Below are 22,267 nucleotides of genomic sequence, written 5' to 3'. Positions count from 1 at the left end.
CTAACAAAACAGGTATTTTATTATAAATTTGTAATTACAAATCCAACCCCACAAATCTTAGGTGTTTGTGGATTATAAATTCAGCCGATTCGCTGACGTCATGACGCCCGCCGTCGAGGAGTGGACTTTTGCGCTTCTCTCCTCTTGAGGAACCATTTAATGACGTCCCCTCGGAGCAAGATTCGCTTGCAATTTTAAGAGAGAGAGGGAAGCAGATGTTGTTGTAGAGAGGGAAAGCAAATCTGAAGAGAATCGAGGTACGGGGCCCGCGCAGGTCCGGGCAGATTTGGTGCGCTATTCGGTTCCATAAGTTTTCTCTCTCTATAAAAGGAAGCATTATTCTCCCTCACATTTGCGTCTGGCTCGCTCCATCGTTTCACTTTCTATCTCTATCTCATCTGTGTTTTCTCTTGGCCGGAAATGGCGGCGGCCGGCGGTGGCGAGGGGGAGAGAGTGATGCATGTGCTGGCGGTCGATGATAGCTCCGTCGACCGTGCGGTCATCGCCAGGCTGCTGCGTAATTTTAAGCATAGAGGTCCCTTTCTATTTCTGAAATTGCATTTTGCTTTTTTTTTTTTTTGCAATGTTGAGATTGTGATGGATTTATGTGTGAATTTTGTTGCAGTGACGACTGTGGAGAGCGGGGTGCAGGCGCTCGAGATGCTCGGCTTGGTATTTATTTTTTTTATTTTTTTAATTAATTTTGACAATTTTGAACTGTAAGGGGATTTGTTGAAGGATTTAATTCGATGCTACGTGTCGCCTGTGTGTTTCAGGATAAACTGTTTATCCTAAAACACAACTTTAATGTAAAAGACCTAAATGCGGCATGTAACATTTTAAAAAATGTGCAAATCAAACTATTAGACGGTGTTTTCGAAAATACCACCCCACTTACAAACTGTCCCAAACCGGCCTGTAATTACATTGTAAGGTGTAAGGTGATACTTGAAAGGATTTAATATTTAATGATTGCAGGAACCGAATGTGAATATGATAATTACCGATTACTGGATGCCAGAAATGACGGGTTTCGAGCTTCTAAAGAGGATCAAGGTGATATACTATTTCTGCAAAATAAATAAATAAATAAATGTAAAATATTTTGCTATTAATATTTTTATTTAATTTAATTATTTACTTTATATTTAAATGATAAATGTGGGAGCAGGAATCAAAAGACCTGAAGAGGATTCCGGTGGTCATCATGTCGTCTGAGAACGTCCCCACCAGAATCAGCATGTACGGTCTATGATTCATTTTTTTTAATAATTTATCTATTTATTAAAGTGTAATAATAACTATTTATTAATGCTTTAAGATTGCCGCGCAGGTGCATGAAGGAAGGGGCGGAGGATTTTATTCTGAAGCCCGTGCAGCAGTCTGACGTGTCGAGGGTGTGCAGCCGGATCATGCGATGAAATGACAGCCGTTTGATGAGTGATGGACGGTTGGATGAGTTCTAACTGTTTATTTATTCTGAGTTGTCTGGTTACAGAGATTTTAGGCACTTTATTTCTTTTGGTTTTCTTCAATATGGATTGTTGGGGAATTAATTTTGCTTGAGACAAATTTTGGGCTTGTTTGCAATTAATTTTGTTTTTTGTTTTTTTGTTTAATGTTTATTTGATATATTTTTTTTCATGTTTTTTATTTTATTTCTAAAAATAAATTAAGGAATTGTTGCTGATGTATAAAATGATTGTTTTATTTTATTTAAAGTTGAAATAATTATAGTATTGATGTGATATGAAAGATTTGGATGAACATTATGTAAATGTTTATTTATTAATGTATTTTTTGAAATATCTAAAAGATGTTTTACTTGTTCTAGTGTTTTTAAAATAATTATATTTTATTTTAAATTTAATATAAATAATAATTATTATAATAAAAGCTTTTAGGCCTAGTAGCACGGTTGAAGTCCAATCCGTGTAAGTCTGAGTGCTAGCCAAGCCGCTTTCAAGCTCTACAACGCTAGTAGTGCATTAAGGGTTTGTTCCAAGCAAATCAGTAGCAAAGCGGTTTCAACCAATGTTGGTTTCAGTCCTTGCTTCCCGGACAGGCCTGTACGGTACCAATGCCCATTTGCCCGCGAGGAAAATTTGAAAACTAAGTTGTCAACTGACCGAAGGCACTTGCACTGGCCGGAATGAATGGACTCCCTTGCTTGGAAGGCTCGCAACTCTATTCAATTCATAAACTAGCCCCTTTTTTTCAATAATATCGGACGTCCGTGGACACTTTCATTTCACAGAAGTTCGCCATAAAAAAATAAAACGGATTTCAAACGAGCCTTTTTTTCTGTTTATTTTGTATCTAATAATTTTTATGATTTTTATGTGCTCAACTCATTATCGTGGCATTTACATACATATCAAATAATTCATTTGCATTTATTTATTAAAATTTAAATTTTTCATATTTATGAGTATGATAGAAAACTTTAACTTTGCTTTAAATTTTGTATTATTGTTTATTTTTTAAAAGTTAAATAAATATTTGGAAACTTAATGCAAATGAAAAAAAATTAATGTTGAATAAAATGCATAGAAAATATGTTGTGTGTACGTAAAAATTCCTTTATTCTTTCAGTTGAAATTTGAATGAAGAGAATTTATTCTAAGGCGTATTGGCTTAAAATTCAGATTGAACATGCGGGGAGTCAGTGGTACGTTCTTTTAAACGCCTAGGCTTAAAAATGGTCTATCTACCAATCTCGGTTTGCATCATCCATAAGTGGGTGGATAATTACTTTTGCAATTATTAGAAAAATTCTTCTTAGCTAAATGAGATAGAATAAATTTGAATTAAAAAAGTTGGGGTGTATCGTTGCCACGTATTCAGGGTGCGTTGTTATATCGTCCTAGAGTGTGTTGTTGCGCCATATTCAAGGAATAGAGGTGTGTTGTTACACGGTTATTGGGGTATGTCATATAGAATTTGGGGGTGAATTGTTACACCGTATTTAGGGTGTGTCTTCACCGTATTCTTTTGAACATGTTGTACGACGTACTTGATGACAATAATCGGTTTGGCGATTCACTTAGGGCTGTAAATGAGTCGATATTGAACCACCATCAGGTTGAGCTTGAGCTTGAGCTTGATTGATTTTATCGAGCTTGAGCTTAAGCTTTCGAGATCGAGCCGGCTCACAAGCCAACTTGCTTAGAGTAAAAATAATAGTGATTTGAGGTAATGTTATGATAAAATGACAAATAGAACATGTAATTAGGAGAGAAATAATAAGAAATCACTTAATATATAATAGAAAATATTATGTTTTTAAACATTTTTAATATTTTGAATATAAATCCATCAAATTTAAAATATTTTTGAGTATAGTATATTAATACTTATTCAAATGAGCTGGCTCATGAGCTAAAGAGTCAATTCTAGGCTAGCAAGAGCTCGACTTCTTAGCTCATCGTGCTCAGTTCACCTGTCATTTATTTAATCGAGCTCAAGCCGGCTCACAAGTCGGCTTGACTCACTTACACCCCTCATTCATTATTATACAACGTAAATTGAGATTCCACAATGCATGTTGTGACTTCATAAGTGGCTTCGTTGTAAGGAATAGGAGGCGGCCAATGGCAGTCAACGATGGCCAGCAAATGTTGATTAGAGTTGGCCGAAGGCAGCTATCAAAGCAGGTCATAAACAATGATTGCTGAAGGCGGAGGTGACCGGAGTTGGACAGAGGCGGTGTCGGGAGTTGGGCCGAGGCGAAGGCGGCGACTGCCAAAGTTGGCCTATGGCAGTTGTGAGTTGACCAACAACATTGCCAAGAGGTGGCAGCAACATCTTCCGGAGTGGGAGGTATTTGCGTTGCACAAACAACGTTGAATTTTAACCCCTTCATGTTTGTATCTTCTTATGGCACAAGGAGTGGATCTCCTTTTCAAGATGGGATATGACTCTATGAATAGAGTTCATATTACAAATTAATAAGAAATCATATGACCTTATCAAAAAATTCCGTCAATAGAATAACAATCGATGAACATTTTGAATGCTTTAATGATGTTAAAATTGAGCAATCTTGGGCTCGTAGGATCCGTCTCTCCTATTTGCTCGATTTGATTATAAGCTTACCAAATTTGAAATTTGTTTAACAATTCAATTTTGCACCGAAAGCTTTCAAAAGCAATTTAACATTTTGATCTGGACTTAATTTTACTTGAATTTGTCCAACTTTGGTATCATCATATTTGTCTCATCTAGCCAGCCAGTGTAACTGTAAGTTTGTTGAAATAAGAGTTTTGAGTGACTTTTAATCAAAATTTGAATAATTTTTGTTAAAAGTATATCTAGAAATTTGTGTCAAACCTCCTCCAGATCTGTGTTGGATGTTTAAAATTTCTAGATTGTGTATCAATACAACATCACCAGGGTCTTTTAATTATATATTTGCAAGGATCCACTAAAATAAAATTATGCACGCTGAAGTTAAAGCGCCAAAAGTGTTATGTATATAAATATGAATGTTTAGATGCGAAATATATAAATACATATGAATTATGTGCCAAGTATATAAATTTCCTTAATTTCATATAGTTTCATCAAGCCTCATATTAGACATGTTTAGACTATCTTAAATATTCAAGTTCATAAATTGTGACAATTATCATGCAAGTTTATTTTTTTCCTAACAAGTTAAATGGGTTTAATTAGGTCTCTAATGTGTTTCTAGTAAGCATTTGGATGTCATTTGAATTTAATTTTGAAATTGGGTTCAAATATTTGTTCAATTAAAGTGAATAAAAAGGAGTTATTATTCATTGAATTTATCTTTATTTAAAAGATGTTTAACTTAGAAAAATCTTAAAAGCTACACGCTTTTTAAAAATAATAATTATAATTTACTCGGAGGAGAACACCTTAGAATTGTAATTTTAATCACTATTATTATTTCTATTATGAAAGATAAAAATCACACTCAACATAATTCAAACAAATAATAAATTAAATACATGCAAATATAATTAATGTATAATAAATAAACACGTGTGCTGACACAAATTAGTACTGTGTGAAGGTTTGGGGGGAAAAATAGGTTAACAAAAACAGGGAAATAAGATCACATACAATAAAAATAAGGCACGTGTTGGATGTTAGACTTTGTAAAGTAATGCAGAGATATCTGAAGCATGAATAATCGGATGATAGTGATTGACCTGACAAAGGCCGAACGAGCAGACGGTCGGCCAGAAACCAATCGATTAAAGGGGGACTAATAAGAAGCCAACTGGCCATACATTGACTGATCAAAAGTCGATCGACTGAAGAGAATAGTGGATATAATTGTCATTTCACAATAATTTCAATCCTCTATGAATATAAGTATAATTAAAGGTAAAAAGGTGGTTGAAACCAAGGACAAGATCTGCTATTATCTCACAATCTCTTTTTCTCTCTCTTCTTATACTTTATTATTTGGTTGTGATTCACAATCAAGATATCCCTTCAAAAAAATAAAATATAATACTTTTTTAATATATAACAAAGTGACTGTACTCTTTAATATATATATATATATATATATATATATATATATTCATGAAACTAATTAAGCACTAGATAACTAGTAGTTTCTACATAATTACTGTGCTAATTAATTAGTGTCACACCAGAAAAGGAAACGATAAACGTAATTAATTAATTACAAGATATTTAAGAAAATGTGGATCGGATGGGTGAGAATATGTTATGTGTTTTCTATAATTTGCAGTGATTCAAAATCTCCTAATCAGAATTTGAGAACTTGCGATCTTAATTTAAAGTTTAAGCATCTATGATTATAATTTCTTAACTATTTATTTTCTGAGCACATTGATGTGATAAACTGGTAGTGGTGGTCCCCTGCAAATATGTTTGCAAGATCATGCCAGCTTTATCAATTTCTTGAAAAAGGAAAGAAAATGTGCGTCACATGGTGGAATTTATGATGTCATGTTATGCTAAACATGGAATGGGGTCAAATGCTTGACTTTCAACCCTCTCTCTCTCTCTCTCCCCCATTTCAATATATTAAAAATTATGATTAAAACAAAATATAGATGATGAAGTAAAATAAGTGAGAATGTGATGTATGTTATGTTAGAAGTGGAAGAATTGTTGAAAATTTTTATAATTTTTTTTATTTATTCAATGATAAAATATGTTGTATAAATTTAATTGCTAGTTTATATGTGCAATAATGTTATTATAGGAGTTAGATGTTGAAAGAGTTAAAGGGGTATCAGGATAATAGACATGCACCATTCTCTAGAATACTCTATCTCTTCTCTTCTTATATATATATATAATACACACACACATATTTATTGTAATAGAGATAGTGAGCTAATATTTACCTTTTAATCTGTTTATTAAAGAAAATCTTCTATTTTTCTATTACCTATAGCAGCTCACTTTATGTAGATTCAATTCAGCCATTCTTAATTGCCATGGAAGTTTAACATGATCTCAGAGCATCCAAGAAGAAGATCAAGGTTTTCTCTTAAAGCTTTAAACTCTTTCTATTTTTTTTTTCATCTCCTCCCTATAGCCAATGTCGGTAAATTCCTCACAAACTATTAAAGAAGCTACCATTGAGTCGTTGGATATGACCAAAATCTCCATCCCCACATCTCTCAAGTTCTTGATGTCTAACACCAAAACCATAGCCAATGTTCAACTAACTGCAGAAAATTACCCTATACGGAAACCTCAATTTTACAAACTCTTTTAAGGTCAATGGATTTGAGGGATTCCTTAATGGAACCACTATATGTATTGCATCCCAAATCAACACCCCTAATTATCAATCTATTCCCAATCCTCACTTTCTTCGTTGGCAACTTATAGATCAAAATTTGTCTGCGACAATCTACAAAACTATATCTCCCACCATTCTACCATACATCCTTAACCTTGAATTCACCAATGATATTTGGAAAACTCTTTAAAGCCGTTTGTAATCAACTAATCAATCCCGTGTAATTCAACTTCAAAATTAACTTTACCACATTTCCATGAAAAACCAAATTATATCCCAATACCTATTGACAATCAAATCCCTAGTTGACAACATTGTTGCAACCACACAGTTAGAGCTAGCATGAATTAACATCAAATTAGTTTAAATCATGAATTATATATGTCGCACAGAATCTGTTGTCGATCCACTACTTGTCGGACTGCCTCCTATGGGTGCACTCATGTACATCGGCAGGAGAGGGCTCTTCTCCCAATGTCACAGTCTGTCCATGTAACGAAATGGTTAGAATATTTCTTCAATCTATAGTAAAATTTAAAGCAGAATTTGAAATCTCACCAGCCTCTGCTTGTATTATGTAAGTAGGAGCACCCCAATAGTTTGCTTGGAGGGCCCCAAGCCTCCACAGTCAGACTGTCAGTTCTGCTTCGTCTGTTCCCTCTTTTTTTGGTACTCTTGGGAATCCCAAACCCTGAGCAGCGTAGAAAAAACATCCTCTATGAGCCACAAGGGACACTATTGTGATTTCCAAATATTGTTGAACATGGCCCACAGGCGATCGTTGCCCTTGTGTTCGAAAGTTGCACCTGATGTGTGCTTCGTGCTCACGACACCAGAAGAATTGTTTCTATAAAGTTACAGGGATTATGCCAGATTAACAAATAAATAAAAACAAATTAAGTTATTTTTGAATGATGCATACCTCAAACTCCTGAAAGCAAAGATCCTGAATTGTCATTGGGATCTCCTTCCAGAACAAGTGCACTAAATCATACTTGCTTCAGATGATATCCTAAATGATTTGAATAAGTTGGATCGGGAGAGTAGGACCTAAAAATAACAAATGGTTAATTTTCTATTCAATTAAAAAATAAAAAGATTGTGATTAATATCTTAAAAAAATTTACGTGTTGCTTACAAGCTCAATGTGGTAGCTACTGCCTGTCGATTCCTACCCGATTAATGTGGCGCGGGCCTCTGCCGAACTCAATCCCGCTGCGGTCGAGGTGGATGTAGGGGTGGGGGTAAGGGTGAGGGTAGGGGTTGGGATCAAGATGAGGTGGGAGTAAGAGTGAGGGTGGAAATGGTGGTCCGGGCAACAGTGAGAGTGGGGGTGGGGGTTGGGGTGGAGTGGGTGTAATAGTTGGGCGTCCTCTCCTATCGTGCTTCTTCATTAGATACAGTTGTGCTACCCCCCCTCTCCCCAAGTGGGAAGGGAGATCATCCCTGCCTATGGTCGACATCTGCAACAAAGAAAAGAAATTTAATTAATTAGTGTACATAACAAAATACTATGCAATAAGCTAAAAATAGAACGATATGCACAAACATATAGCACAGTAGACAGGTAGACGAAACTATAAGTGTAAGGTAAAACTAAAAAATTTAAGAACATAAAAGTATGCAATAAATTGAAAGATAAAATAGTACAGTGGAACCTACAAGCTAGTCAAATGAAAATGAAACAGATGAGTACTAAATTATCTAATGTGAAACTGAAAAGCACAATCTACAAACTTAGGAGACTGAAATTTGGGCTTGTTCTAGAACTAGGCTAGAGTGCTCGGGAAAGGTTGATTTTTGTGGGGGAATTCTCCTTAAGCTCTAATGAAGCTTAAGGGTGGATCAATTTGGGATTTTGATAGACTTTGTGGTACGACGTGAAATGCCTTGGATTTTGAGCTCAAAATTAAGGTTGAGCAGCGGGGATGAAGGGCTAAAAATGATTGGAATGAGCTTAAGAACACTGGAATTAGAGTTTTGAATGATTTTGGAAGATTTTCCCCAAGGTACGTGCAATTTTTCTCCTTGTTCATGGGGTGGTGGCTTATTCATAAAGGAGGAAGGAGGGCTCAATCGGGTTGGTCAGCGGAAGCAAAGGTCTGCTTAAGTGGAAAGAAGAAGAAGTTCAGTGACCAATTGGGTTAAGCTAGCTTGGATGGACCTAATTGGGTGTTCTCCACATAGTGGTTCTCTCGGCCATGGTGTGTTTTGATGGCAAGGGGTGGCTGGCCTATCAGGCAAAGTTATCTCCACACTATGGGAGGTCAGAATTTGGGAGATGTGAAGTCAATTTGGTCCAAGCATGGGTAATTGCAATTTTTCCAAAGTGGGCAATGAGTTTGGGTTAGGTTGGGTTAACCATGGGTTCAACCCCATGGAAATGGCTTGGGGTCAAGTCCAAGGTGGTTGGAGTTGATGGGTCAACTTCTAGGGGCTTGGGTGATTGATTTGGCATGGAGAATATGAATTTGGTGGGTTTAAGGTTTTTTTAAGCCACTTTGGTGGGAGGTGAAAGAAGTCCTCCTTTTGCCACATTTGGTGTATATGACCTATATGATGTTCATGGATGGCTCCATGAGTTACTCCATGACATGCATGAGACCATGATCAATTTTCATGAAAGAGGATTTAAGGGATTTTGAAAATTTGGTGAGAGAGGGCCATGGGACAAAAAATGGATGGGTTCATACAGGATGCATGATGTGAGCTTGGGCTTTTAAAAGGGAAATTAAACTTGGGCTTTTTTAAGATTAGGTATGGTGGGCTTTTAAAATTAAGGATGATAGGGTTAACTTTGGGCTTGAAGAAATTTAGGATTTGTCATTATGAAATTTGGACTTGCATATGGTGAAATTTAATTTTGGCTCATGGGTTTAATTTTGGTGAAAATTGGATTTAGGTTCAATTTGGGGTGGTTTAGCTTGAGTTTGAATTTAGGTTTGGAATTTTAGTGGAGTTGGTCTTGAATTTAAAGCTGAGTGCATTTGAAATGAATTTGATAAAAGTTGGGGCAATTTGAGAATTTTGGGTAACTTTGATAAGGTAATCATACATGTCATGGATAACCATCCTAGGACCATAAGACACCAAATAAGAACTCATTTTGAGTCTCCACATGTTGGTCTTAGCCATCTTACGAGTGCATGTGATTTTAGGTTTTTGGGGCATGTAGGAAATTTGATGGGTTTGAGTGTGTGTAGGTGTGTGTGAGACCAATCCTAAACCACCCAGTGTTGTCTTAAGGCCTAGTTGAACCTATGGGAACTTACTCTTGAGTCTCCACATGTTGGTCTTAGCCATCCCAAAATGACATTTCTGGGCTTGTGACCACTCAGGTGGGACTCACAAGAGAAGTTAAGAATTGATTTGAATTTCTAAATGGGGTATGGATTTCCTTTACTATTCCTCTAAGATAGTCCATAGGAAAGTCCTAGAGCTTGGTCCTAGGCTTCTAAAGAGAAGAATTTGACCTCATAAAAAATTAGGTCAACATGTATATCGATGAGGTGCTACCAATTAGTTATGTGAGAGACTCGCTTTCTGCCTGATGACTTAGCAAGAGCTTTAATGCATCTAGACTTTCTCACACGAAATATCCTTCCTTCGATGAGCTATTACCTCATGTTCATGATAATATAAGCGAAGCTCATTTTATCAAAAATATTCTTGGATATACTTTAAGATGTAATTAACCAGTATGAATGTGTTTATCTGCGAGTGTTATTGATCCCAGAACAGGTACATACACCTGACTCTCTAGTTATGAGTAGTCTACGTAGATACTTCTTTTGCGGATATTAGTCCAACGTGTCTCTGCCCAATCTTGTTTGAGCGGACATACTTGACCTATCCATGCGAGGTTTATCACATGTAAGCTCTCTACGTTTTCTTTTCTCTTGTTTGTCACTTTATTGTATGTCACTTCTTATTCGGTTCATCTCCTCTTCAAATCATTGATTTAGTTTGAGAGAGATATTTATTCGAACAAGAAAAATATAGGATGATCGACAAGACGACGACTTCTTTTAAAATAAAAAAAAAAAGAAAAATGAGCGGAAACAGTCCAATCTACAAAATATATTAGTGAATTTAGTTTTCAAAGTAATTAACAGTCCACTGAATCTCTACACAATTCAAACACAGTCTCAAAAGGTTAAATTGACATGATTAAATGTTAACATTTGGATCGATGATGTGGAGGAAACCAAGTAACTACACTGTTGTAGCATCTCTTATCGCTCACTAACTTTTAGAGTATCTCACAAGCTCAGTTTTGCGCATGAGGGACTTTCTTTGAAGCTACTAAATGAGGTCATAATTTAGCCAAATGTGATTTTTTTTAGATTAAAATGCTAAAATTTGCTAAGAGACAAATAAATGGGCCTAGCAACATAGTTCAAATATGTGTGTGTTGTCAATTTGGGTTTATGATGAATGAAGATGCATTAAGCTAATGTATATGTACTTTCAATTATAACAATATGTATAAACCATCAAACATGTGCTATAAATTCTCTTCTTTAACTAAAAATCAAATGTATATATATGAATGTGTATAAGTTTATTTGATTAAATAAATTAAGTAACTTAACAATGACATCAATACCTCTTGATCACTTAGCCATGCACAATCATGCTTGTGAAATTGTGACTACTATCACCATCCAAATCAAAGTAAATCGTATTTGATGCAAATCATATCATTTTGGATGTGCAATAATATGCATTATCAAATATCTATGCGAGGAATTATCTTCCATCCATTGTTTAAGATAACATAGAGCCACTAATACTTTATTAGAAAACATATTTACATAAATCATCAATAACATTTAATTTTATATTTTAAAACTATATAACCAAAAAAGTTCATATTAAATAATCATGTTGTATATATCTTCATCTATCAAAACATAATATCATTATGACTTTAAAAATATAATACAACCTATTAAAAGACATAAAAACAAATTGATTGTTCCCCCTTCTATTTTTAAGATAAAAAAATATAGATAAACTATAAGTGAGCATAAAAAAATTAGTATATGGCAGTAAACTTATAATAAACATTATGCATACCAATATACTAGCACATCACGAATAGTAAAGCATATTGTATTAAAAAAAAATCACAAAATTCATCATAAGCAAGTAATGCCAAATATAATGCTTCACCATTCTAAATATTGTGCTATATCAAGCATTATGTGTAATATTAAAGACATATGTTATAAGCCATATATAAATATCAAATTATTACATAATTATTATAATATAAAATGATAATAAAAATAAATATTATTTTTTAAAATTTCATATTCAATTTTTCAAGTGCTCTTATACTACCAAAGTATTTCAAAGATAAATCCTCTATCTCTCTTTATATATTTACACATTCATTCAAATATGCCTGAGAGCCTTTATTTTTAATGTGCATTACATAATTTTCTAATTAAAAGTCTTATTTTTAAAAATACATGTATAACACTAGCTTTTAAGCTTTATAGTGAACATGCATGCAATTCGCCACAAACTTGTCAGTCAAATAACTTACATAGTAAATGCACAAAAAAATCAATATTTCCAATAAATATAGATATTTTATATTATATTACATTAGTATATAAGAATACTTAGCATGAACAATGAAAAATAGTTGAATTAGTAAAAATAATCAATATAATCAATTCTATAAGTATGAATCATAAAATACAACTATATATAATATTTACAAACTGAATATTGTGGTCCCAATTTATAGGCTCACTAACATACCCACAATACCACATGACATGAAATATTGATGGAATTCAATATGATCATAACATAATATGTAAAATAAATACGACATTAACATAGCAAAGCTTATAGGTTAAAAATTAACAAATATTGAAAAATCTTTATTTTGTAATCTCTCCAAATTAAGCATGAAAAATTACATAAAAATTATAATCAACAAACTAAAGCAAAATAATGGCAGCAAACCTTACATTGATTAACTTTCACAAATGGCCCATCACCTAATTGAATGATTCCAAGGCTTGTACGTCTTAACCCCTCTCTCTCTCTCTCTCTCTCTCTCTCTCTCTATTTACATAATTAGCAATATATAAACTCACTATTTATATTATCAAAGATCTTGTATGTGACGCATTGCCAAACACAATGTGAGAAGAGGTGAGCTACCTTCAGCAACGAAACACTTTTAGCTTATGGTTATTGAATGTTGGTGGATCTGCATGGTCTTAAATGGCAAAAGCTCAGTGATGGCAAGACGAGCATGACAACTTTGAGAAAAAAATATTTTGTGTGGCAGACAGCACGCCCGGAAGATGATCCGAATAGTCGGTCGGACGTGTGATCTTCACACGTAATATTTGCTCCAACTTTAGGTGGAGACAGTGTCATCATAAGTGGCAAGTTCAGAGAGGATGAATTGAAGGCGACAAAATAGAAGGTGGTAAGGTTAGAGGCCACAATGACTTCAAAGACCGAATGTAACTCTTATAAATGCAAATAGTAAATTTTATGTGTTAAATATGCCAACCTTAATGTTTTATGTTTTATGCATGCCAGTTGAAAATAAAAATAATTTTTTTTTTTGAAATAGTCTTTTTTTTTTTTGCTTTTTAAAATATAAGTTCATGTGAATAAGCCGATATTGATAAGTGATTTGAATGCCAAGTTTAATTATTAAACTACAAAATAATAATAATAATTTATTTTATTATTCTGAATTTTTTTTGAATGGTCTTAGTATATTACAATCATATATTCTCCAAAAAATTATTGCATATGGACACTGCAAAGATGCATGCGGTGTCCGATCCTGACCGCAGATCACGTGATCTACAGTCAGGATGTATTTCGGTGGACTCACTTTAAATTTTTTTTTTAAAAAAAAATTATTCCATCCTAATTATAAATTACCGTGATTTAGGATCATAATCGGACACCGCATTCATATGTATTATACGCAATAATATATTCTCCAGGTTTAAAATGATGACATCCACGTCATATGGCATGAACGCCAGAACTAAACGGGTCTGATTTCCCTCTTTTCCCTAATTGCCTGAAACTGGAAGCTGCAAGCTAAAACCCTAAACAAACCTTCGAAGGGTGGTCGCAACCGAAATGGCGATATGGTTATCCAACTCCCTTCGCAGGCTTCGCCTTCGATCTTCTCCAATTTCTATCCTCTCCATCCTCTCAGCTTCACCCTCATCTTCTTCCCATCGCCAAAACCCTAGCTCTGTCGAGAACATTGAGCATCTTCCACTTACCACCTTCGGAACTCTAGGCTGCCCAATTCCGCTTTTTCCGAGTCGGAGAGTGCTCGATGTACTTTGTTGTTATAAACTATCCCTGGCCTCCATTTCGAGCTCATCAGGGTCGACAGAGGGCAGTGGAAACCGACGGCCGGAAGGTGGAGGAAAAACGCAGGCTCTCTCCTCGTCTTCTAGCTGGATTCATTCCTACCTTCCCGTCTCCGTGCAACCTTATGCTCTGCTCGCTCGTTTGGATAAGCCCATTGGAACTTGGTTGCTCGCCTGGCCTTGCATGTGGTAAGGATTCCTGTCTTCATCTTCTTTTAATTATTCCTACCATCAATTAAACTCAATGTGATATCATTCTTTAGCTATAACAGGACAAAGACATGAAGAGAACTGAGTGATAGAATTAGCCTTGCTTGGAGAAGTAACCATATATAACGACATACAATTCTCGGATGAGTTTAGAGATTAGTTAATGCCCTTCTGGTACATGGTTTGGCACATGAGAGTTTTTTCTGTTGACGATTGAAGTCTGACTGTTTTAGCTTTGACCAATAGTTTTTACTGAAAAGATAATTAAACCAGATATTTAGCATAGTTGAATTATTTTTGTAAAGCATTAAGTTCAAAAGAATCAATACTTTCTTTTATGGTACAAATAATTCAATTTGAAAATTAAGTAAAACTGAATCAAACAATGATGATAAAATTTCGACTCTATTCTCGTGTGAGTTAATCAGAAAATGGGCATGTAGCTTGTGTTGTAACAAATAAATTAAATCTAGTTTTTTTTTTTTTTTGATGGGTAAGGACTTTATGATAAAGGAATATCATGGTGAATGAAGCAATTCTAAGAAACTAAACTAAGGAGAATATGTGTTCGACAAGAATATAATTCCATCTAGGGTTGTCAACCATTGATTTGACATGCTAACTCAACTTAAGCACGACTCGAAAATCCGGATTTTGAGTTCAAATTTAAAATCCTAATAAGTTTAATTTTTTCGTGTTTGGTTTGGTATGCCCCACCAAACTAAAATTGACCTGAATTTGACTAACCCGTATTTAACCCATGTAACTATTATGCATATATAAAATTCCCTATAACTTTTCTGCTTTGTTTTATGTCTTTTTTGAGTCAGAGTTGGGTTTAAGATGGGTCAGATTTGTGTTAGACTTTTTGAATCATTTAATATTCGGGTTGAGTTTAGGTCAAGCTAATTTGAGTCGGGTCAATTTCAGGGTAAACTCAAGCCAGACCTATGAACCCGATTTGATTCCACTACTTCCATCGAAACAATAATGAGCTCTTCTTCAGTTTCAAACTTGAAAAATAGAGATATAGAATTGTAAAAGAGGGATGGGGAGACTAATAGACACAGAAAAGTTGGATGTCATGAGAGTCGAGCATTTAACATTATAGTTTTTGGAAAAAAGTAAGTATTATCCTATAGAGATGTGTTTATTCATATACCTTCATGGTCAATGTATCTTAAGGAGTTACACAATGTTTCGAGCACTTCCCACCAATCCGAGCAAGAGGAAATGTCACTATCTTTTAGAGAATCAAACTGTATGACATTATAGTTTCAGTTACTCATAGGTAAGGGTGTAAACAGGTTGAACATGAACGAGCTGACATCCTGTTCATGTTCGACTTGTTTGAAATTGTTTTTGTTTGAAATCGGCTCGTATTTAAGTTTATTTGTGAAATTTATGTTCATATTCAGTTTGATTTGTTTGAATTTGGTTCGAATTGTTTGTTTATTCTCAAAATAGCTTGATAATAACTGAAAAAATATGTTTCATTCGATTAAGCTAAAAATAGTTTGACTTATTCAAATAAAGCTCGTTTGGCTCGAATTAACTAGAAAACTCTTTAAAAATTGCAGAAAATTTTTTAAAAAAAGTTTTGAAATTGGAAAATTTTCATGCAATTTTAATAATAAGTTTTACCAAACAAAAATCTAAATACATTTAAAATTGATGAAATTACATCTAATTAACTACCATTGAAAAAATATGCCATATTGCTTGTTTCCATTTAATCAACTACAGAGACAGAGCATGTTCTTGAAAAGAAAAAAAAATACATAGAACATTGCTTCTAAATGCTGCAAGCAAAGAGCAACCAAAGTAAACATACACATACACATATGCTGATTGCTGTGAGTTAAGAAACTGTCACTAGAGGCTGAAAATTTAAGCCAATCTTTGAGCCACATATGTAAAGCAACAAGACAACAACAACCTAAATGTTAAACAACTAAGAGTCACTGTAAATTATCACAAAAACCTCTCTCTAATAAGAGAACATTAATTCCAATTATGAATCATGCCACCTTGCTTTAACTTGCTTAAAATCCAGATAAGTGATAACTGATAACACACATGACATATTAGTGAGAAAAAAAAAACCTGTAAATAGTATGAACAATTAAGACAAGCACAAGTTTACAGTGCTATAACAGAGGAAACAACACGGCCAAAAGATCAGTCCACAACCACATGATTCTCAACCAGTCAATTGACATTATCACACTATCTCCTATTTTGAAAAATTAATAAAAAAAACATCTGCATTCACTTCTCCCATTCAGACTGTTCTCCACTCTCCAAAGGCCAGATAAACAATCAACAAAGCAATTGGAGAACACTAAAACCAAAAAGAATTATCTACATGAAAACCCTAAATACTAAACTATCAAAAACACGAAAGAAAACTGAAAATCTCATGCAAGTTAAGCTCACTAATCCTTTAATCCATCTCTACGGCTCCAAACCTCAAACCATACAATAAGAACTCAAGAATCAAGATAAAGAATAAATGCTACTATGTAAAAATCCTAGATGGAAGAGACTAGTGCAGAGGAGATGAGAGGAATCAGACCTCCATTTCCACCCAAATTTTAAGCTTTTGAGCTCGCCTTTTGGTCTCGGGACAAAAAATCACTGAGAAGCTCTCATCCACTCATAGAGGACTTTTGGAGAGAGAAGGACTTGGAGTTAGGGAGTGGAGTCGGAGACTCATCTTGAGACTGACGAGAGTGTGAGGAAAAGAGGGTGTAGGAGGAAGATAATGCCACACCACAAAGAAGAAGAGTTGAGCAGAGTCGGATCGAGCGACCCAAATAAAATAGGAAAGAGTTTAGGAGAGTTTAGGGTTAGCATTTTTTAAATGAAAACCTCTACTTTGACTTCCAATAAATTCTAAAAGATTTTTGAAGTTGTTGTAGACTATCGGGTCACCTCTATAAATTTTTATGATTGTTAAGCATTTATGACTCCCTTATGATGTCTTCACCTCTATAAATTTTTATTATTGTTAAGCATTCATGACTCACTTATGATGTCTAAAGACATTAAAAAAGTCCTCAACATCTCCCTTCGGTAATGATTTCTTTTTAGGGATGACTGAACATAATCAAATACTTTGGGTCATGAATATGTGATATTATTTGTATACACCTAAAAAGGCCTTTGGAGCTATCTAACTACCAAACTGGTAAACTGCCCAACTACCGTATTGCCTAGCTGCCAAATTGTCAAACTACTCAACTGCCAAACTGCCTAGCTGTTGCCGCATTTTTTAGATGTTGAATTGCTGAACTACCCTGCTGTTAAACTGCCCAGCTGCCTAATTTCTCGGTTGTTGAACCGCCAAACTACTGAATTCAACTATATAACAAGACATGACATAAAGCTGCAGACCATAACATAAAGCTTTAGGATGTGATATAAAGCTGCAGAATGTGATATAACATTATGTACCTTTTTATATCTGTATTTTGTACAAAGGTCAAATGTAACAACAAGGGAGGAGCAAAAATGACTCCCTTCCTACAGGCTGCTCATCTCTCTTTTTTTCTCTCTTTTGTTCAATGCTAGTAGGATTTCAACATAACTCACAGATAATATGAGACTCTACGTGCTAAAAGGATTCAACATTGAAAGACTGCTAAACTCGTTTTGGATGTCGGGTTCCATATTATTCTTGAGTTATGACTAATTCCTACTAGCATTGGACGAAAGAGAGATAAAGAAAGAGAGGAGAAACAACCCATGGGAAGAGAAAGAGTCATTTTTCTCATATTTTGACATTTGACCCCTATTTATAAGTCTTGAGTCTTCATTTTTCATGGTACAAAATAAAAATATAAAATTGTATATAATATTATATCACTTCATGTAGCTTTATATTATGTCAAGTCTTGCCATATAATTGAGTTCAGCAGTTTGACAGTTCAGTAATTCAACAATTCGACATCTGGGCAATTCAATAGTTGGACAGCTCGACAACTGGGCTGTTCAACAATTCGACAGTTGGGCAGTTTGACAGTTAATCAATTTGACAGTTCAGTAGTTTAGCGATTCGTCAGTTCGACAGTTTGGCGATTCACCAATTTGATAGTTTGCCATATTCATAGTTAAGTGGTTTGGAAGGCTTTTTAAAGTGTATACACTATTCAGACATACTAATTATTGATTGACCCAAGCAATTTAATTAGTCTCATGAGCATCAAGGGACTTTGGTAGTTGAGTCTTGACCATCAATATCTTAGCAATGATAAATTTTTTCTCTCGCGTATTAATGAATAGGGTCAAATAACCATAAGATGTTTTATTTTGACACAATTCTGGATAACTCTATATAGAGGCAAAATTCCATGTGGTTAACTTTGATCTTCTTTCAAAGCATTCCTCAAAAGGTTGTGGCTCCATGAGTAAAATATCATGCTTTTAACTCTCTGCAAATATATGAAATATACTCGAAATGATGAGTAAAATTGAATCAATGGTGATTTGTACGAGTGGAAGTGAGTTGAGCCGTGTTTTGAACTAGATTGAGCTCGCAAATTGAGATTATTGTGCTATGAGATTAAAATCAAATTAGAACTCTTATATTATATGGCTCGAGTTCAAGCCTAACCCGATTCGGCTATGGCTCCCAAGTCAGCTCGATTAAATCTTGTTTCATGATTTAGGGCATTATGCTATGAGAGTTGCGCCGTTATTTCCTCGTCTAGTGCCATTGGTCCCATCACTATCCATCACAAGTAGTGACTTTCCTCTTCTTTTTATAACACTCGTTGTAATTTTTTGTGTCACTGATATGCAACCATTTATGATACATGAGGTTAAAATATATGATGATTTTAAACATTTTATTTGCAATCCCTCTTCAAAGACAACTTGTTAAAGCAATCAGAGGCTATGATCTTAAATGTGGATTGCAATAAAAAGTCAAATCAACTTTAAAACCTGAAATTGAAGAGAAAATTTTATTTCTTCTTAATAATTCAATTCAAGGAGCATTTACATATAGGAGTCTCTACTCTTTAGATAAGGAAACTAACTAAATAAATTCAAAGAAATTCCTATTACATTCCAAGACTAGTTAAGCAAGATAAAAAATAAGGAAGGAGAATAATATCTGTAGAAAAGGAAAGACAATAAATATTGTAATTTGAATTTTGAATTTTGAATTTTGAATTAGATCCTTCAACACTCCCCCTCAAGTTGGCATGAAGATATCTTTCAGAGCCAGCTTGTATATTAAATCGTCGAACTGTTTTTTGTGAAGACCCTTTGTTAGAATATCCGCTGCTTGGTTGTTGGAAGGAACATACACCATGCAGATATCTCCTCTGTCAATTTTTTTTTGATGAAGTGTTTGTCTATCTCTACGTGCTTTGTTCTATCATGAAGGACAGGATTGTGGGCGATGGCGATGACATACTTATTATCACAGTACACCTTTATTGGTGGTGAACTATGAATTTTTAACTCCTTGAGAATTCTTTTAATCCATAGAACTTCACATATCCCATGAGCCACAGATCTGAATTCAGCTTCAGCGCTGCTTCTTGTCACGACACTTTGCTTCTTGCCCCTCCAGGTTACTAAGTTCTCTCCTAGAAACGTGCAGTACCCTGAGGTTGATCTTCTATCTGTAACACTTCCAGCCTATTCTGCATTTGTAAATGCTTCTACCTGTAAGCGCTCATTTTTATTGAACAGTAGTCCTCTTCCCGGTGTTCCTTTCAGATACCTAAGTATCCGATAGACAGTCTCTAAGTGATGAGTATTTGGGGAATGCATAAACTGACTTACCATACTAACAACAAATGCTATATCAGAACGAGTGTGTGACAAGTAAATTAGTCTTCCCACAAGTCTCTGATATTGTTTTTTATTGACACCATCTATTTTATTTGTCACTTGTAACCTTTTATTTGGTTCAATCGGAGTTTCAGCTGTTTTGCACCTAAACATTCCGGTTTCACTGAGTAAGTCGAGTACATACTTTCGCTGATTAATAAAGATCATCTCCTTAGATCTGACAAACTCAATACCAAGAAAGTATTTTACATATCCCAGATTTTTAATCTCAAATTCTGTGGCCAATCTTTCTTTTAATTTCTCAATTTCCCTAGCATCATCTCCTGTAAGGATAATATCATCTACATAGACAATGAGTATAGCGAGTTTATCAGTTTCTGAATGTTTGTAGAACATAGTATGATCAGCTTGACTCTGAGTGTATTTATATGTTGTAATCACCTTTCCAAATCTCTCAAACCAGGCGCGAGGAGATTGTTTGAGCCCATACAAGGATTTCTTTAATTTGCACACTTTGTCTTCTCCAAACTTCTTCTCAAATCCTGGTGGAAGATGCATAAATACCTCTTCCTCTAATTCACCGTTTAGAAAAGCATTTTTGACGTCGAGCTGATGCAGGGGCCAATTACGGTTTGCTGCTATGGACAGTAAAATCCGAATAGAATTGATCTTGGCTACCGGAGCGAATGTCTCATGATAGTCAATTCCATGAGTTTGAGTGAATCCTTTCGCCACTAATCTTGCTTTATATCTTTCGATACTCCCATCAGCATTGACTTTAGTAGTGAAGACCCATTTACACCCAACAACAGACTTGTTTCTTGGTAGAGTGACAATTTCCCAGGTCCCATTTTTCAAAAGAGCATCAATCTCTTCCTTTACTGCTATTCTCCAATTTGGATTACTAAGAGCTTCCTGTATTGTTCTAGGTTCAGACAAATTAGAAATTTTTGACAAAAAAACTTGATGTTTGTGTGAGATTTTTTTGTAGGATAGGTATTTTGAAATGAGATATTTGGTAGTTCAAGAACGTGTTCCTTTTCTAAAGGCTATAGGAAGATCCAGATTCATAATCTCTGAATCTTGAGCTTCTGTTGGTGAAAAAATAAGATCAGGATCAGAAATTACCTGTGTTTCTTGAGGACCATGATTTGGTTCTTCAGATTGGGAGGGAGCTAAAAATTCAATTTGAACTTTTTTTCTTTTATGGAGCCTCTCCTTAGAATAAACAAGAGGTTCTGCTGTTGTATTATGCGGTATTTCTCCCCCTGTATTAGACAAGATACTTCCAGGTGTCTCTTGACTAGGGTTCTCTTTATTTTCAACAACTATTTCAGGTTCTTTGTTTTGACAGACCTCAGGTGTATTTGATGTTACAACAATTTTTGGTAATGGGTTATAAACTTGCCAAAAATCATCTTCTCCATCTACATTATACTCCCCCTGAAGTGAATTTTTGTGAAAGAAGAGAATTTTTTCCATGAAGCTCACATCCATACTAATGTAAATTTTTTTTGTGACGAGATTAAAGCATTTGTAGCCCTTTTTGTTTGAGGCATATCCAAGAAAAATGCATTTTTCAGATTTTGGATCCAATTTTGATCGACAATTATTCGGAATATGAACGAAACATGTGCATCTAAAGATTTTTAAAGGAATATTTGAAGACATTCGTAGACTTAAAAAATTATTTTTCAGTTTGTTTAGAGGAGTTATATATTGTAAAACTAGAGTTGGCATTCAGTTTATTAAATATGATGCTGTTAAAACAGCGTCCCCTCATAAATATTTTGGAACATTCATTGAAAACATGATAGCCCGAACAACCTCAGTAAATGTCTATTTTTTCTTTCAGCAATTCCATTTTGTTGTGGAGTGTCACGACAAGTAGATTGATAAATTATGTCTTTGTTTATTAAGAACTCCCCTAAACATTCATTAAAATATTCAGTTCCATTGTCAGATCTAAGGATACATATTTTAGTTTCAAATTGAGTTTCAATCATGTTGTAAAAATCTTTAAAAAGTTTTTCAACTTCTGATTTTTTGCTTATAAGATAAACCCAACATATTCTGGTGTGATCGTCAATAAACGTCACAA

At 34.5% G+C, this 22,267-nt stretch overlaps 2 protein-coding genes across 3 annotated transcripts in view; both read left to right on the top strand.

Annotated features, from left to right (window-relative positions):
* Positions 1-353: 353 nt before the first annotated feature.
* On the top strand, positions 354-1,567 carry LOC110033906 (two-component response regulator ORR6-like). The gene is made up of 5 exons (XM_020738065.1): positions 354-535; positions 626-672; positions 979-1,056; positions 1,172-1,242; positions 1,334-1,567. Exons 1-5 carry the CDS (start codon positions 421-423, stop codon positions 1,419-1,421), a joined length of 399 nt encoding a protein of 132 aa, XP_020593724.1. The 5' UTR covers positions 354-420; the 3' UTR covers positions 1,422-1,567.
* A 12,230-nt stretch (positions 1,568-13,797) lies between these two features.
* The window catches only part of LOC110033883 (4-hydroxybenzoate polyprenyltransferase, mitochondrial), a 28,397-nt gene continuing 19,927 nt past the window's right edge, over positions 13,798-22,267 (top strand). For both annotated transcript variants that reach the window (XM_020738038.1, XM_020738039.1), the window contains exon 1: positions 13,798-14,334. In XM_020738038.1, the coding sequence (XP_020593697.1) occupies positions 13,904-14,334 (431 nt within the window). In that variant the 5' untranslated portion in view covers positions 13,798-13,903. The remainder of the gene's footprint in view (positions 14,335-22,267) is intronic.

This window comes from Phalaenopsis equestris, unplaced genomic scaffold, assembly GCF_001263595.1.
Source record: "Phalaenopsis equestris unplaced genomic scaffold, ASM126359v1 Scaffold001307, whole genome shotgun sequence".
NCBI classification, from domain to species: domain Eukaryota; kingdom Viridiplantae; phylum Streptophyta; class Magnoliopsida; order Asparagales; family Orchidaceae; genus Phalaenopsis; species Phalaenopsis equestris.
The sequence above is the reverse complement of the archived record's forward strand: the minus strand, read 5'-3'. Positions and strand labels throughout refer to the sequence as shown.

What these genes read in the sequence shown, in the direction of transcription:
- LOC110033906 (XM_020738065.1), top strand. Translation starts at nt 421, where the DNA reads ATGGCGGCGGCCGGCGGTGGCGAGGGGGAGAGAGTGATGCATGTGCTG. An exon ending in GCGTAATTTTAAGCATAGAG is followed by an intron (nt 536 to 625) that starts GTCCCTTTCTAT and finishes ATTTTGTTGCAG; the next exon opens with TGACGACTGTGGAGAGCGGG. An exon ending in CGCTCGAGATGCTCGGCTTG is followed by an intron (nt 673 to 978) that starts GTATTTATTTTT and finishes TAATGATTGCAG; the next exon opens with GAACCGAATGTGAATATGAT.